We start from the raw sequence: 14,408 nt of genomic DNA, 5'->3' as shown, positions 1-14,408 counted from the left end.
TGTTGAATTAATATTTGAAAAGCAGTGATTAGTTATGCATTTCTTCATGTACTGTATATTTTACCATAAAACACTCAGCAAACTGTAACACCTTTTCCTCATAACCATTTATATATATTAACAGTATTATTTCTCCTCTTGGCTAAAATCTGTAAAATAGTAGAGCAACAATTGCTTAACATTTCCTACATCCCTGTTTTAAAATCATTTGGATCTTGAAGGCCTGCTGAAAACAAATCATAAAACAACCGGCCGTCACGTTGCAGAGACGTCAAAGTCTGGAACAGAAAATATGGTGGAACCGTGAAGGTTCTCAGTCCAGGTCATAGTTATCCAACGGGGGGCTGAAATCAAGGTCAACAGGACTTAGTTGAAGGTTCTTCAGTTCTGACTTACTGGCAGGAAGTCCCAGTCATTTAAACCTCTGCGGGGTCGTTATCAAGGGGATGGACACCGCTTGGTTCGGAATGAAATAATAATTCCCTCTAATATCACAAGTTATATTAGTTTGGCAATTAGATCATTTCTCATAATTATTTGGCCCTGATTTCCTGGTAAGGGATGAGAGGACAAGGTAAGTGGTGTCACAAACCTTCTCCCTGTTAAGAGGTGGTCTCTCTACTTAAGCGGATCATTTATATATGGGCAGAAAGACCATCTCTTAACTGGGGAAGGTTTGTAACACCACTTATCCCCAACTTTCCGTCCTTTCATCTCTTCCCAGGAAACTAAACAAACACTTATATTTGGCCTTGTGACAAATCCCGACAACGTTCCACAGAGTAATTTCAACAAAGTCCAGTTGCACTTGATTTTAAGCTTCCTTGACAGAAAATATGGATGTTTGTAATTTAGCTGCTGGATAAATAAAGGGAGTCTGCTTGTTGCTGTATCAACGATCCTTCATGAAATCAGACGCATCTCATCGTCACGTTTTGGGAAAAGCAATAAAACCGAAGCGGCTGCTCCCCCCCCCGACAGAATCTGCACTTTACTTCTATATTTCTAGCTTTGTTTTGGCAACTGAGAAAATCTGAACGGAGAGTTTTAAAATGTGACGCTGGTGTAAATTGTGTAAGAATTTCCTGTTGAACGTTGCAGCGATGTTGTTTTTTAATGTCTTTTTGTGTGTGTACATATATATAAACGGCCTGTACTCACATTTTTGTACTTTTCTGACAGGGAGGAAATTTATTTTTTATGTGACTTCCTTTCAGGTTTGTTGAAAACTTCGATGTAACAAAACCTTTTGTAATTCTTTCTGTAATTTGTTTGTACAGCAACTTTAAAATTTACATGCATGAAAAGCCCCTTTAATGTCGCCTTAACTGCTGTGAATACTGTAAATACTGCACTGTTCATTTCTCACCACTTTATCAGTAAAGACCTTGATTCTCAAAACAAAATGCACCTTTTGTTAATCAATTCTTTCCATCAGAGATTAAATAAGGATTGCACCTTCAAAGTTTGAGCGTTTCCCTGCAACATGATGAAGAATACATTGAAGACGTTTAGCTCCAGGTACGTTTCTCAGCACCTGGTCCGAGCGCCATTACTGATGTTTTCACTCTGCAGGTCAACGAACTTCAATAAGAACAGAACAACAAACTGAATAACGGAGGATTTTATTCTGAAAATCACAGCTGAGACTGTTCTCTGACTGCTGCAACAACAAAAGGCCGGCTCAGCAAAACCACATGATCACTGTCAAGTCGCAGGAGAGAATACATTTCCTCTGATATTTGAGAAACATCGTCTGAAAACTGTGGCTCAGTTTCCTCAAAACGCATGTGAAAGAGTTTTTTTCCTATTTAGCCTTCAGCCGACCTGAACAGCCTCGTTCTCAGTTGGCGGTTCAGGCATTGAGGTACTTGGCGTGGTGCTTGATGTGGTCGTTCATGAAGGAGTAGATGAAGTAGTAGCTGTGGTCGTAGCCCTGCAGGAGCAAACGCAACGTTAACGTCACAAAGCAACTCGGACTACGCAGATCTGTGTCAAAGCCTGGACATGTCGTAAAACATGTTGCAGTTTACACATTCTCAGAAACAACCAAATCAACTAATTTTTTGTTAATTGAACCTTTCCCAGCTTGTCTGTGACATTTCACTGATGGGAAGTTTGTACTAAAACATTGGAAGACTTGATCCGTCAAACTTCTGAATCTTCATATGAATTTAAACTGAACTTGTCCCACATCATTTTTACACTTTAATTAGCAATGTGAGATCTCTCACACCAAGTATTGAGAGGAAGGAATAATTATAGCCACCTAAAACTGCTTATGACAGACATGTACTGTATTGCATATAAATATTTTATGATGCACTTCAAAATATATATACTTTAATAAATAATAAATAAGTGTCTGTGCCGATATTATCGGCTGATATGAGCTAAGTGCAGATAAATCTGTGTCTGCGTTTATAAAAGTCATATATGACTGTTGTTGCATAGTTTGTCCACCAGAGGGCGCTCTGCAGCTCCACTGTTAACACATTCTACCAGGAAACAGCAATCAGCTGTACTTTTGTTCAAAGTACTACTTATAACAATAAAATTAGTACGTAAAAGTATATATTTTTGTCATGTTATCTCAGGGAGTAACTGCACATAACAAACACATAATCTTTGTTTAAGTTTTGTGTTTCTGAAAAGTTAAAAATAAGAATCAGATTTAAAATTCTGATATCAAAATCTGTCTTCCAAATCATGTTGGGCTCTACACTAAACTGTCTGGTTCAAGACACTGATACCGTTTAACAGTGATGACTAAAGTTATTTTATCTGTTAAATTTAACACAGGAAATGAGGCACTTAGTGTGGCAGCGTGCGTTTAAAGACATCTTGAACACTGACGGAATAAAAGCAGATGTTTTAAACAGTTGGTTTTTAACTGTATAACAATGTGGTTTGGTTGTATAATTTATTATTACAGACAGAACTCTTCTACTCAGTCACTAAATCACTGCCTGACAATAAAAACTTTACTCATTCTGCTTTTGTGCAACCTCCTTTCTTTCTTTCCCAACAACACACAGTTTAAGTTAATAGCCTGTGAATGTTTGTTAGCAGTGATGATTAGCAGTGTTTTTTTTTCCTCTTTCATCTGTGTGTTGAGCAGCTACGTACACACACTGCTCACAGATAAATAAAGTTGGGTTGAACTGAAGTTTAAAAGGCACTGGGTTCAACTTTCACACATTGACATAATGTTTAGATGCTCTGCAGCAACAATCAAATGTTTAAGATTGTTTTACATCACAGACGTTTGCTCAGTTGTCATATCTAAAGTAACATGAGAATTAATCCTGTTTTAGTTTAAAAAATAAACCAGCGCAGCAATTAATATGCAACAGTTATTAAAAGAGTCTTCCTGACATTTTACTGTGAAGAATCAGTGCTTTTACTTTGACAGACTACAGGAACTGACCGGCTGCAGTCTGAAGACGACGGGGATTTTCTTCTCGGAGCAGACGGCGATCAGGTTGTCGGGAAGCAGCTGGCTGGCTGACAGGAACTGGTCGTCACGGCCCTGATCGATCAGGATGTCGAGCTGAGGGCTGGAGTACGCCGCCGCCAACACGGTGGCGTCGTACGCCTGAAAGAGGAAGGGCTGAGTTAGCTGGTGGTTCATTTCCAAACTGCAAACTCACATCTACATTCAACACCACAACAATGTTTCCCACTTTATTACTCTTTATATTTAGAGGCTATAACTGTTAGTTTACAATAAAAATGACGTCTCTGGTGGAGAATCTGCAGCTTCACGGTGACTTTCAGCTAAACGTCGGTTCAACCCATCTCTCACTCTCTGTACATCCTGCGGAGTTAGTTTGTGATGCTCACAGCATTGAAAGATACCCTCTAAAATCTTAACAGCAACATCTTTAGAAAAACTTTATCCTAAAGAAATCGTCCCAATGAAAACTAAATTCACCACCTGCTCACACAAAGCTTGTCTTCTGCATAAAACAATAGATGTGATGAATGCTGCCGCTGCTGTGTTTCTACATATTTCTGGTTCACACTGTTTTACAACAAGACTGGATATATAAATAAGGAATCAGTCACACGTTTGTGTTTCGAGCAGCCGTGAAAGTAACTACATGTACTAAAGTATAATTTTGAGGTACTTGTACATTCCATTTTCTGCAACTTTTCTACTTGACATCTCAGAATACTTTTTACTTCATTACATGCATCTTACAACATTAGTTAACGTTGCAGATTCAGTTTCTTACTACAAAATATAATCAGCAAATAAATTCTGATGTATTAATAATTATGGAAAAAGACTTTATTGATCTCTTGGTGAAATCTACAAACTACCCAGCAGCTCCACCTTTACCCGCTGCAACACCCATTTGCATCACTAACTGTAATCCAATAATTTAATAAACACGATTCTGAAATGATTCTCTGCGTACTTTAACTTTCTGTCAGAGTAGTTTGATGCCCATACTTTGAAGTTTCACTTGAGTAACAGGGTATACTTTTTTTTTTTTTTACCTGTAACAGAGTATTTTCTGTGCTTTTACTATTCTGAGTATTTGTTCTGGTTCTGAGGAAAGTTCTGTTTTAACATCCTTTAAAATAATCCCAATTCCAAATTTTATTCTCCGTCACTCAGCTGTTACGATCCAATGACAACACGTCTCTCTGTGAGACGCTCAGTGTGTCTCTATCACCGCTACCATCAGGACCGCGGTCTGCAGTGGACTTACCTCCCACGTGGACCTGTCAGAGCCCAGGTATCCTGAAAAGGCTTTCTGTCCCCAGGGACACTGCATGGGGTTACAGATGGGAGCGAATGCCGACACCGCCTGCAGGAGACAGACAAGGACACGTCATCATCATCAGGAAGCCAGAGGACGCTGACAGCAGACTCTGCTTCTACTGAAGGGACATAAAGAGAGACTCGGCTCTGGAGGTAGCTGAGGGTGAAATAAAAACTAACGGCGCCTTTAGACTGTGAGAGACAGTCTAACAAAAACAGGCAAAGTGAATCATTTAGCTGACGCTTTTATCCAAAGCGACTTACAATTACTATACATGTCAGAGGTCGCACGCCTCTGGAGCAACAAGGGGTTAAGTGTCTTGCTCAGGGAAACAATAGTGGATGGGTCACAGTGGGGGACTTTCACTTTGGAATAAATAAGAAAGCAAAACCACCTTGTCCGCTCATTTACTGCAACACGCGTCGCGCAACCAGTACATATGTGCTAGAGGTAAACGAGCAATAGGTGTTGAGTGGAGTTGCTGGTGTATCTGGTGTTTTCCAGCTCCAGGAGATAAAACACCAGATGCACCAGCAGCCCCGCAGGCTACTGAACCGCGGGATCAGTCTCACTCGCATGGAGCCGGTTTGACTTTGAAAAGATGGATGTTGCTCAGAAGATGTCAATCTGCAAACTGAGTGGAAAATCGGTTGCCAGCGCACAGAATGTCACGAATAGAACAAACTTTGGCGAGTCAAAACCAGCCGAGGTACCAGCAAAAAAACCACATCTGATCAAAGCCACTAAGACAACAGGTGATTACTCATAGCTGCACTGTTTGATATCAGTAACCATGGTGATTTCAGTGTTTTTATATTGATTTTACTTAAATTCTTCAGTTTTAAGTAAATAAATAAGACCCGTTTCCACTAATGTCATTAGTAAGCAACAACTAAAATCATAACCGCGAGCTAGAACAATATCAAGACTTTTACAAACACGTTTCTGAAGGATAATGATCTGACCACATTTTTCTACTTTTATCTCAGGCAGCAAACCCAGTACCTTGTATTTCCCAGGGTTCTTCAGGGCACAGGTGAGCGCTCCATGGCCGCCCATGGAGTGTCCGCTGATGGACATCCTGTCTGGGTCAGTGGGGAAGTTAGCGTTGATCAACTTGGGGAGCTGTGAGAGAGAGAGAGGGGGGGGGTTATATTCATTCTGTCCCAAGATTAGCGAATGATTTATAAACTAGCAGCACCTTAAAACTCAGTTTAGAATTAACATGAAGACAGGGTAGAGATTTAAGAACAAGAGAAATGTGCTCGCTTCTCTTGGTTCTTGTTAGAACTCTGGCAGCAGAGTTCTCAATGACTTTAAGCTGTCTGAGGTTTTTTTGAGTCGTCAGCTGAAGTGGTGAGACAGAAGGCAGCAGGCAGAAGATAATGAAGGTTTGTGTTTGGCTAGTTGGACATTTAGCTCTATCAGTTGTTGAAACGTTCATGTCGATGAGCTCTGCAATCAACCAATCACAGCCCGGATGAGGTGGGACATTAAATAAAGTTTGACGTGCTGCAGCAAACTTTCAAATGTTGAACTGATTGTTCTGTTACCACTTAGCATTATCAAATTAAGAGACTAACTCACCACCATGTGGAGCATTTTTCTTGCACAAGAATTTAATGAATCAAAACTAGCCACAAAATTTAAGCTATACAAGATTACATGATTAATATTTTAATATTATACTAACAGTATATTATTAAATGAACATTATACTTTCATGTTATAATATTATATGTTGCCACACATACTAGTTCCTCCTCCAGGTTGTGCATTGAGCCTCTGCAGTGCACAGATGTAGATTTAGCCACAGCCAGGATAGGGACCAGGTGGTTACAGTACAAGGAGGATTGCAATGCTGTATTTATATTGTAGGAAAGGTGGCCGATGTGCAGGCAACTCTAACCTTGGTACCGGGTCAACACAGTTATAGCTTAAAACTTTGAAGGTGCACAACGAAAGTAAGAATCATAAAACTTGCACGGACCAATGCATTACCCCAAACACTGGGTGCGACCAACTGAGAAAATGAATAGCACCAGTGCTACAGCTGCAAAAGTTAGTTTGGAGCCCTGTGCTGAAATTGAGTTTCTCTGGATCTTGTCTGGAGTGGGCTTGATTGATTTTAAGATCTTATAGATTACATTTCATGCTCTCGGTGACCTGGCTGCAGATTATATTTTTGATGGTTTAATTCCATATAAGCCTTTGTTTATCATGAAATCTTCAGGCAGGGCTCTCCTGTCTCTCCCTGGGTCCAGGCTGAAATCTGAAGGGACAGAGCTTTTGCTGTCAGGGCCCCGAGGCTCTGGAACAACCTTCCGAGGACATCAAGCCGTCAGAGTCTTCTGTGATACGTTTTATTTTCTTATTATTTCTCATGTATTCCATCACTATGTAGTTTTTCATTTCATCCTTCTCTCTGTGTCTCTGTGACACACTCTGCACTTTGTTTTTATATGTACATGCTCTATAAATAGAGTTTATCATTATATTATTATTAAACACCAAGATTTCAAACTTGGGTTTTCATCTTGAGCAACAACTTTCATTCTTTCCGTGTATCATCAGCTTTAGAGTCCAACGGACCGCAGCCACTTGAAGGTAAATCTGAGTGTCGTGTGCGTGGCTGTGATAACCAACGTAAATCCAACCCACCTCCTCAGTGACGTAGGAGTACATGCGGTAGTTGGTCTTCCAGGGGTCCTGCGTGGCGTCGACATAGAAACCAGCTCCAGTGCCGAAATCCCAGCTCTCATCCTCCCCCTCGATGTTACAGCCACCTGATCCAGGACGGGACACAGCTGAGATCAGTCCACTCCATCTTTCTTTCATTAATCAGACAATCAAACGTGAATAGTTGTGTCACTGAGTGTGCGTTTTCATACGTGGGCTGGTGTCCGGAGCCACGACGATGATGCCGTGCTCGGCAGCAGCGAGCTGACTGCCAGCTTTGGTGATGAAGTTCTGCTCCGTGCACGTCAGGCCTGCAGAGGAATGAAAAGTGATCAACCAGCAGCTAAAACACTCCGAGGACTCAAGAAAGACAGAATATCTTAATTTAGGATGATTAACTCTTTACAGTCAAAGATAAATGATTGTGTTAAGCACGGCTGTATCAGATTTTTAAACTTGTTTCACGGTAACTGCTCCTGTTTAGATATTTAATTAACTTTTCAGCTCGAGCTGACGAGACAAAGGTCTGAGAGGCGAACTGCAGGGATGTAAGATAAGACAGACTTTATTGATCCCACATTGAAGAAATTTACTTGTTACAGCAGCTCCACTTATGATAAGGAGGTGCAGAAATAAATATACCTGCACAGGACAGTGGTAACATAATAAAAATAGGGCTTTACAGGTCAGGTATTAAAAATGTGTGTATCAAATATATATACAGTTGCAGGAAAAAGTATGTAAACCCTTTGGAAATACCTTGAGGTTATTGTTGCCAAAGGAGGATCTAATCCAAGGGTTCACATGCTTTTCCCACCATGCACTGTGAACGTTTACACGGTGGGTTCAATAAAAACATGAAAACATATAACTGTTTGTGTGGTATTACTTTAAACAAACTGTGTTTGTCTCTTGTGACTTAGATGAAGATCAGATCCCATTTTATGACCAATTTTTACAAAAATCCAGAGGGTTCACATCCTGCTACTGTATGTACAGTTACACAGTACAGGAACATAATAGTGCACTGTGATAAGTGTTTGTTGATGTAACACTCACATCCCATATATCTATAGGATCTCTGTGTGTGTGTGTGTGTGTATATATATATATATATATATATAATAGGAGGAGGAGTCTGGTGACTTTCTCAATGTCAAAAATCTCCAAATCCAAACCAGCTGTGAATGTATCTCCTAACAAGTATTGTGTGTGTTTCACAGCCTGATCTTAATCGGTTGCTGAAAATAGTCCCCAAATACTGCACTATTTGTTCCTTTTTGTTTTAAAAAAGATTCCGGTGAGCAGCTGTTCCAGGGAATTACAGAGTCTTTATAAACATGAAACTCTGTCTGAAGCACTTAGTGAACACAAAAATCCCATTAAACTACATGTTTTCATGGGATTTGTTAACAAAAAGAAAATACAAAATAAAGCCAGGCTTTAAAATGGAGTCTGAACCAGATGGCTGTGACGCTCAGACAATCAGGCTGCACAGTAGGGCTGCAATGAATAATCCACGCACTCGATAAAAAGTGATGATAAAATCGGTTTCCAACAAAGTAATTATCAATTAGTTTGTGATGTCATAGTGAAAAGTAGCAACATCAGTGAGGGCAACACCTTCAACACCTAAAACCTCCAAAGCGGCAGCCCACATCACCATTTATTGTGAAACTGCCTATTAAAATTCCATCTGCATTAATGGTCTGATCTTAACCTTTGTTTCCACCTGGTATTTTTAATGCGTTCTTGTTTTCCTCACTGAGATCAGGGCCCGTATTTATCAAGCCTCTCAGAATTACTCATAAGAACACTGCTAAGAACTGACTTCAGAGTAAAAAAATGCTTAAAAGTTAGTTATCAAGCATCATGGTCCTAATTTGAGTGAAGTGTAGGACTATCAGTCTTACAGCCGATTTACGACACTTTGCTGTGCAGCTAACAGGATTTTGGATGACGATGTAGCCAAGGACCAATCACTGAAGAGATTTCCTTATTTAAGAATATTCTCAAATAAATTCACATTGAATGGTGAAATTCCTAAGAGAAGTTTATATTCAACACACATCTAACAATAAAGACTTTTCAAGAGAATACATCATGATATACACAATAATAAATGAAAGATAAAAAAGCCAAAAATTGCGCCTACTGCTCCTGGGACACTTGTCCTTAAACACAACCACATAGCGTCGGCCCTGTGGTGTGTTTACAGCTAACAGCTGATCCAGGTCCGGGTCCGCCAGAGAACACAACATAACTTTTACTTTTTATTTATCAACAGAGCCCTGCTGTTGTTTGGACAACCTGGCCGTGTTTGAGAGCAATGTGCTCATGTTTGTTTCTCTCTGTCTGCAGAATCCGGACCTGATGGGGCCCATTCTGCCTTACTCTGACAAACTGCTGCGTTTACATAGCTAATGTGTTTATTTCTTTGTTCCTCTCTCTGTGCTGGAGTTCTTTTAAGAACTTGGAGGCTTTATCCAGATTATTATTAAATTTGTTCAATTTTAATAAGAGTGTGTTTTATTCATCTAGTGTGTCAAGCTTATTACAATAGGCCTATATTATATCCAATATATTCCCCGCAAATCTGATGTTAATATATTTTACTCGTAGATAGGGGCGTTAGGCATGAATGAGCACTTATATATATATGGCTGGTCTGGTAGTATACTCAGGAAAGATTGTGAAAACGGACGGATTTAGCCGGAGTAGTGGCTTAACTGAATATTGACAACATATTTCTTTTGTTTTTACATGGTTTGAATTTGTTTGTGGCTCCATGGGGCTTTATAGAACCAGGATAGAGAAAGATCGAGAGGTGAATGTGTGCATTATACTTTTCAAGCCAGGCAGCCTTCTGTGTTTGAGAACTGCGCAATAACCAGCCTAGTCAAAAGGAACGAAATGACACAAAAAAAAGATTAGTTCATTTTAATAAATGAGATTTGATGACTCCAGTCTGTCAAAAGAGTGACTTTCCCCATCACTATTCCAGGTCTACTTTCGGCTCAGTATGGAGCAGTTTGAGAGTTTGCTGTGGAGAGTGGACCAAGGATCTCAAGGTTCCATACAAATTACCGGAAGCCAATTTCTTCTAGGGAGCATCTCGCATTTCGTCTGAGGTAGGTGATTTACATTAAATAAAATGTAATAAAAATATCTAGGCTACTTTTCATTTTATAGGCTGTTTTGCTGGAGTCCCGCTAGTCATGTCTTTCTCCCACCCACACATCAGGGTTTTTTTCAGCCTGCACTCTGCAAATGGAATTTTACTTGTGTTAATTACTATTAGCTCATTGATTTCTTTATAGGCTGTTTATAAAATATCATTCGACTGATTAGGCTACATGGAAACTGTATTTCAAATTAGCATGATTGGAAGTGGTTGAACGGTGTGCAGTTTTATTTTTACTGAGCATTATGATGTTATTCATTTCAGATACCTGCAGGTCACTCCTGCACCGCCATCGCTTCTAGCTACAGAGTGGGCATCTCCACTGTGGCAAACATTGTACCAGATGTGTCCAAGGCCATTTGGGACAGCCTGGTGGATGAATTTCTTCCAAAGAGGAAGAACTTCCCCAACTGTGTGGGAGCAATAGATGGGAAACATGTGGCGATCCGGGCACAACATAATTCAGGTTCCCACTTTAACTGCAAGGGAACATACTCTTGTTGTACTTCTTTTTAGGGTGGTGGATGTTGGAGCTTTTGGTTGGAACAGTGATGGAGGGACCCTTGCTGCTTCCACCTTTGGAGAAGCTCTGCCAGAAGAAAAGCCCAGAAGATGCTCCTCTCCCAGGAGCCAATCACGTGGGGCCCACACCTCATGTCTTCGTGGGAGATGAGGCTTTCCCCCTCAGGTGACTTATATTAATTATACATGATGCTCTACTGTGTATATATAGAGTGGAATAAATTGCTTTTTCTTGTGTCCTCCGAGTTTGACTCTGAACAGGAATAATCTCTGGTTTTCAAATTACATGCAGCATCACATTTTTATGAAATTGTCTTTTAATTGTCCTTGTGAAAAGCGAAATAAATAGAAATACTTCCATGTGGTCTTGTGTTCTGCCCCTGCCCCACTCTTCTTATCTCTCACGGTCTGTCTCGCCTTAATATCTGTCCCTGAGATTTTTCCATCGCCTTTTACACCCATCCTCTAAATAATAGGAGAAAATGTGTCAATAATAGTATATGAAAGCTATAACTTATCTTAAGTCTTACTTCAATAAAGAAAATAGATGTAGAGCTATTGAGGGAGAACATAACCGCAGCAGGGCGGTCGTCGCTGTCTGTCTGAGTGTAAGAGTGATTCTTAGCTTTAAGACATTTGATAACTTTCTTTTATTCTTAAGTTTGAAAGTAGGAGTAAATTTCATGAATTCTCAGCACTTAAGACTAAAATGGCACTTTGAGAAGCTTCATAAATACCCGCCCAGATCTCGTTCTCCAAACCTGCGCGTGAGTAATTTGCAGTGGCGGCTAATTCGCCCCAGTCTCCCTTTAAAAACTCAAGAGTTTTCTGAGTTGTTGAGTTTAAGGAAACTTTATAAACTTTGTGAAATGCCGTCTACAACAAATTCTTAATTATGTGTCCCCTCTTGTAAATTCAGCAAATCTAACACATGAAGTTATACCTTTCTTTGTATAAAAATATTGTGTCAGCTTGTGTCTCAGTGTGTTGCAGTACCAGCGTGTAAGCTACTCTGTCACTATATAAATCACATGCCTTGTTAACAGCAGACCTGCTGCTCAGATTAGTCAGTTCTTACTGTATTTACATGTTTGGGGCATGAAATGACTGGATTTAAGTGCAACATTACTGTCCTTATTGTTGTATTGCAAATTGCCAAAAAACAACCTCAAGTTAAATATAAAAGCTGATATTCACTAACTGATCAATTATTTTCTATAGACTTTAGTTGCAGCCCTACTCACCAGACAGCCAGTACATGACGGGACATTTGTCCGTCTCAGCCTTGGGAGGCAGGTAGATGGCAAACTTCATCTTACACTTGAGCTCAGTGCTGCATGAAGGAAACACAAACACACACATTAATTCATTGCTTTACAGGTGTGTGTCGCAAGCTGCAGGAGTAAACTTTGACTTTTTCAGCTGAGATCTCACCTGTCATGTTCAAAAACCTTCTGGAAGCCACCAGCGCACTTGTTAGAGGACACTTGTGTGAGGGCCATCTCTGATCTGTAAACAGACAGGTGTGTTAACATCATTAGTCTTATATTATCCTACTGCTGCTGTCCCGACTGATTTAATGAGGTTTACAGTTTTACCGTTATCTTATTTGCAGGACTCTAAAAAGATGCACAGCTTTGTCAGACTTTCAACAACTCATTTAGTTTCACATTCAGCCTTCATAACGTCGAGATACAGCCTCACATAACAGAAACATACACGCCTGTTGTCTCAGCAAACTTTTATTAAAAGCACATGTGTACACATGTCTAATTTTCATCCTTTGGCAGAAAATCACTGAGACCAACACATAAATACACTTCATGGAATTTAAATATGTTGCACTGGATAAAACCGGTGATTTGAGAAATGACATCACCTGTTCATATACAGAGATAGCTAGCTGATTTTAACCAACAGTGCACAGCTTTGTAACACCATGCATGTGGAACAGCTGCATGTGCAAGTTAAGTTTGTTAAACATGTGGAGTTCTGCAGGTCAGCAGCTATGGTAGCCGCTAAAAGGAAATATACTTAAATAAACTCTGCAGTTTTTATTCTATTACAAGACTGGATACAAACACTATATTAATTCATTTAAATTAAGCTGCTGTCACTGCTGAAATGTGAACAAAACGCCACTATAACGGCAACGTTACAGGCAACCACATTTAAAAACACTAGTATTAAGTTCTATACTTCATATTTTTTCCAAAATGCGTCATGCCGAACTACCCAAAACATTTCTATATTCAAACATATATAACTATATGCTCAACCACCTGTGTTCTTAGCTTGTTTATAAGCAGCGGGATTTTAAAATAGATATATTTTGAATAGAATCTGGTGTAACGTTACGGCGTCCTTTAAGGGGGGGCGTGCAGAGATTAGCAAGTAAAGTTAGCTCCTGTTAGCATCGTTAGCTGCTAGTTACGAACGTCTGTTTGAAGTTAAAACACTTCATACCTTCTGACAAAGCAAATAAACAAACTAAACGCATATTCCTCGGTGCATACCTTATTCAATTACGGTGCTTTGTTGAAAATCGTGCTCAACTGGTTCGCTAACTTCCCCGCCGCCGCTGCAGTCCAGAGAGTCCACAGTCCGACAGCGTCAGGGTGAACGTGGTGACGTCAGGGGAGCCGCCCCTCTCCACACGTCCGCGATGTAACACGTACGTTGGAACGCAAGATGGCGGTGGTGTTCACCAAGAAACCTGTTTACTATGAATAAATAACTAAATTATAAATGGGTGACAAATTAACCAAATAAAAGAGAAAGCAGCATGGAGTGTCTCAGTATGAGTCAGGCCACCGCGAGCCTCCAGAACAACTTCAGGGCTCCTCACCAAGTCTGTGGAGCTCTACTGAAGCAGATGAACAGCAGTCCACCAGATATTTCTTCATTTATATGTACACCACGTTTATTTAATCAAGTCGTCTCATTGAGATCCAGAGAGACAGCTGAGGACAGCAGATAGAAAAAACACAAACATAAGCAGACAGAAAAAAAGGACATGCAGCAGACATCATTACATAGACCAGAAGAGGAGAATTTATTTCATATAATTTGGCTTATGGAGATGCTGATAGAGAACATTGTCCAAAATCGGTGAAACTGGGTTGAGATATGGCGACTGTAAAGGCCATAACATTGTTTCACATCATTTCATCCTCACCAAACTGTTCAGTAAGCCGTGCTGCACCAAGCATCTGCATCCAACTTTTTTAATTTTATTTATTTAT

At 40.0% G+C, this 14,408-nt stretch overlaps 1 protein-coding gene across 1 annotated transcript; it reads right to left on the bottom strand.

Moving 5' to 3' along the window:
• Positions 1-1,609: 1,609 nt before the first annotated feature.
• On the bottom strand, positions 1,610-13,817 carry esd (esterase D/formylglutathione hydrolase). The gene is made up of 9 exons (XM_038719537.1): positions 13,680-13,817; positions 12,598-12,672; positions 12,408-12,496; positions 7,670-7,768; positions 7,440-7,564; positions 5,784-5,903; positions 4,725-4,823; positions 3,431-3,598; positions 1,610-1,936 (listed from the first exon to the last, which is right to left on the bottom strand). The coding sequence occupies exons 2-9, from the start codon at positions 12,663-12,665 to the stop codon at positions 1,856-1,858; spliced, it is 849 nt and encodes a 282-aa protein (XP_038575465.1). The 5' UTR covers positions 12,666-12,672; positions 13,680-13,817; the 3' UTR covers positions 1,610-1,855.
• Positions 13,818-14,408: the final 591 nt, after the last annotated feature.

The sequence above is a fragment of the Micropterus salmoides genome, unplaced genomic scaffold, assembly GCF_014851395.1.
Source record: "Micropterus salmoides isolate LMB-PRFRI ecotype aquatic unplaced genomic scaffold, ASM1485139v1 Ms_hic_scaffold_15, whole genome shotgun sequence".
Lineage (NCBI taxonomy): Eukaryota > Metazoa > Chordata > Actinopteri > Centrarchiformes > Centrarchidae > Micropterus > Micropterus salmoides.
Note: the sequence above shows the minus strand (reverse complement) of the source record. Positions and strands in the feature narration are given on the sequence as shown.

Coding starts and splice junctions, on each gene's coding strand:
- esd (XM_038719537.1), bottom strand. CDS start 12,665: ATGGCCCTCACACAAGTGTCCTCTAACAAGTGCGCTGGTGGCTTCCAG. Junction 12,497..12,597: donor AAGGTTTTTGAACATGACAG/GTGAGATCTCAG, acceptor TCCTTCATGCAG/CACTGAGCTCAAGTGTAAGA. Junction 7,565..7,669: donor GGCTCCGGACACCAGCCCAC/GTATGAAAACGC, acceptor GTCCTGGATCAG/GTGGCTGTAACATCGAGGGG.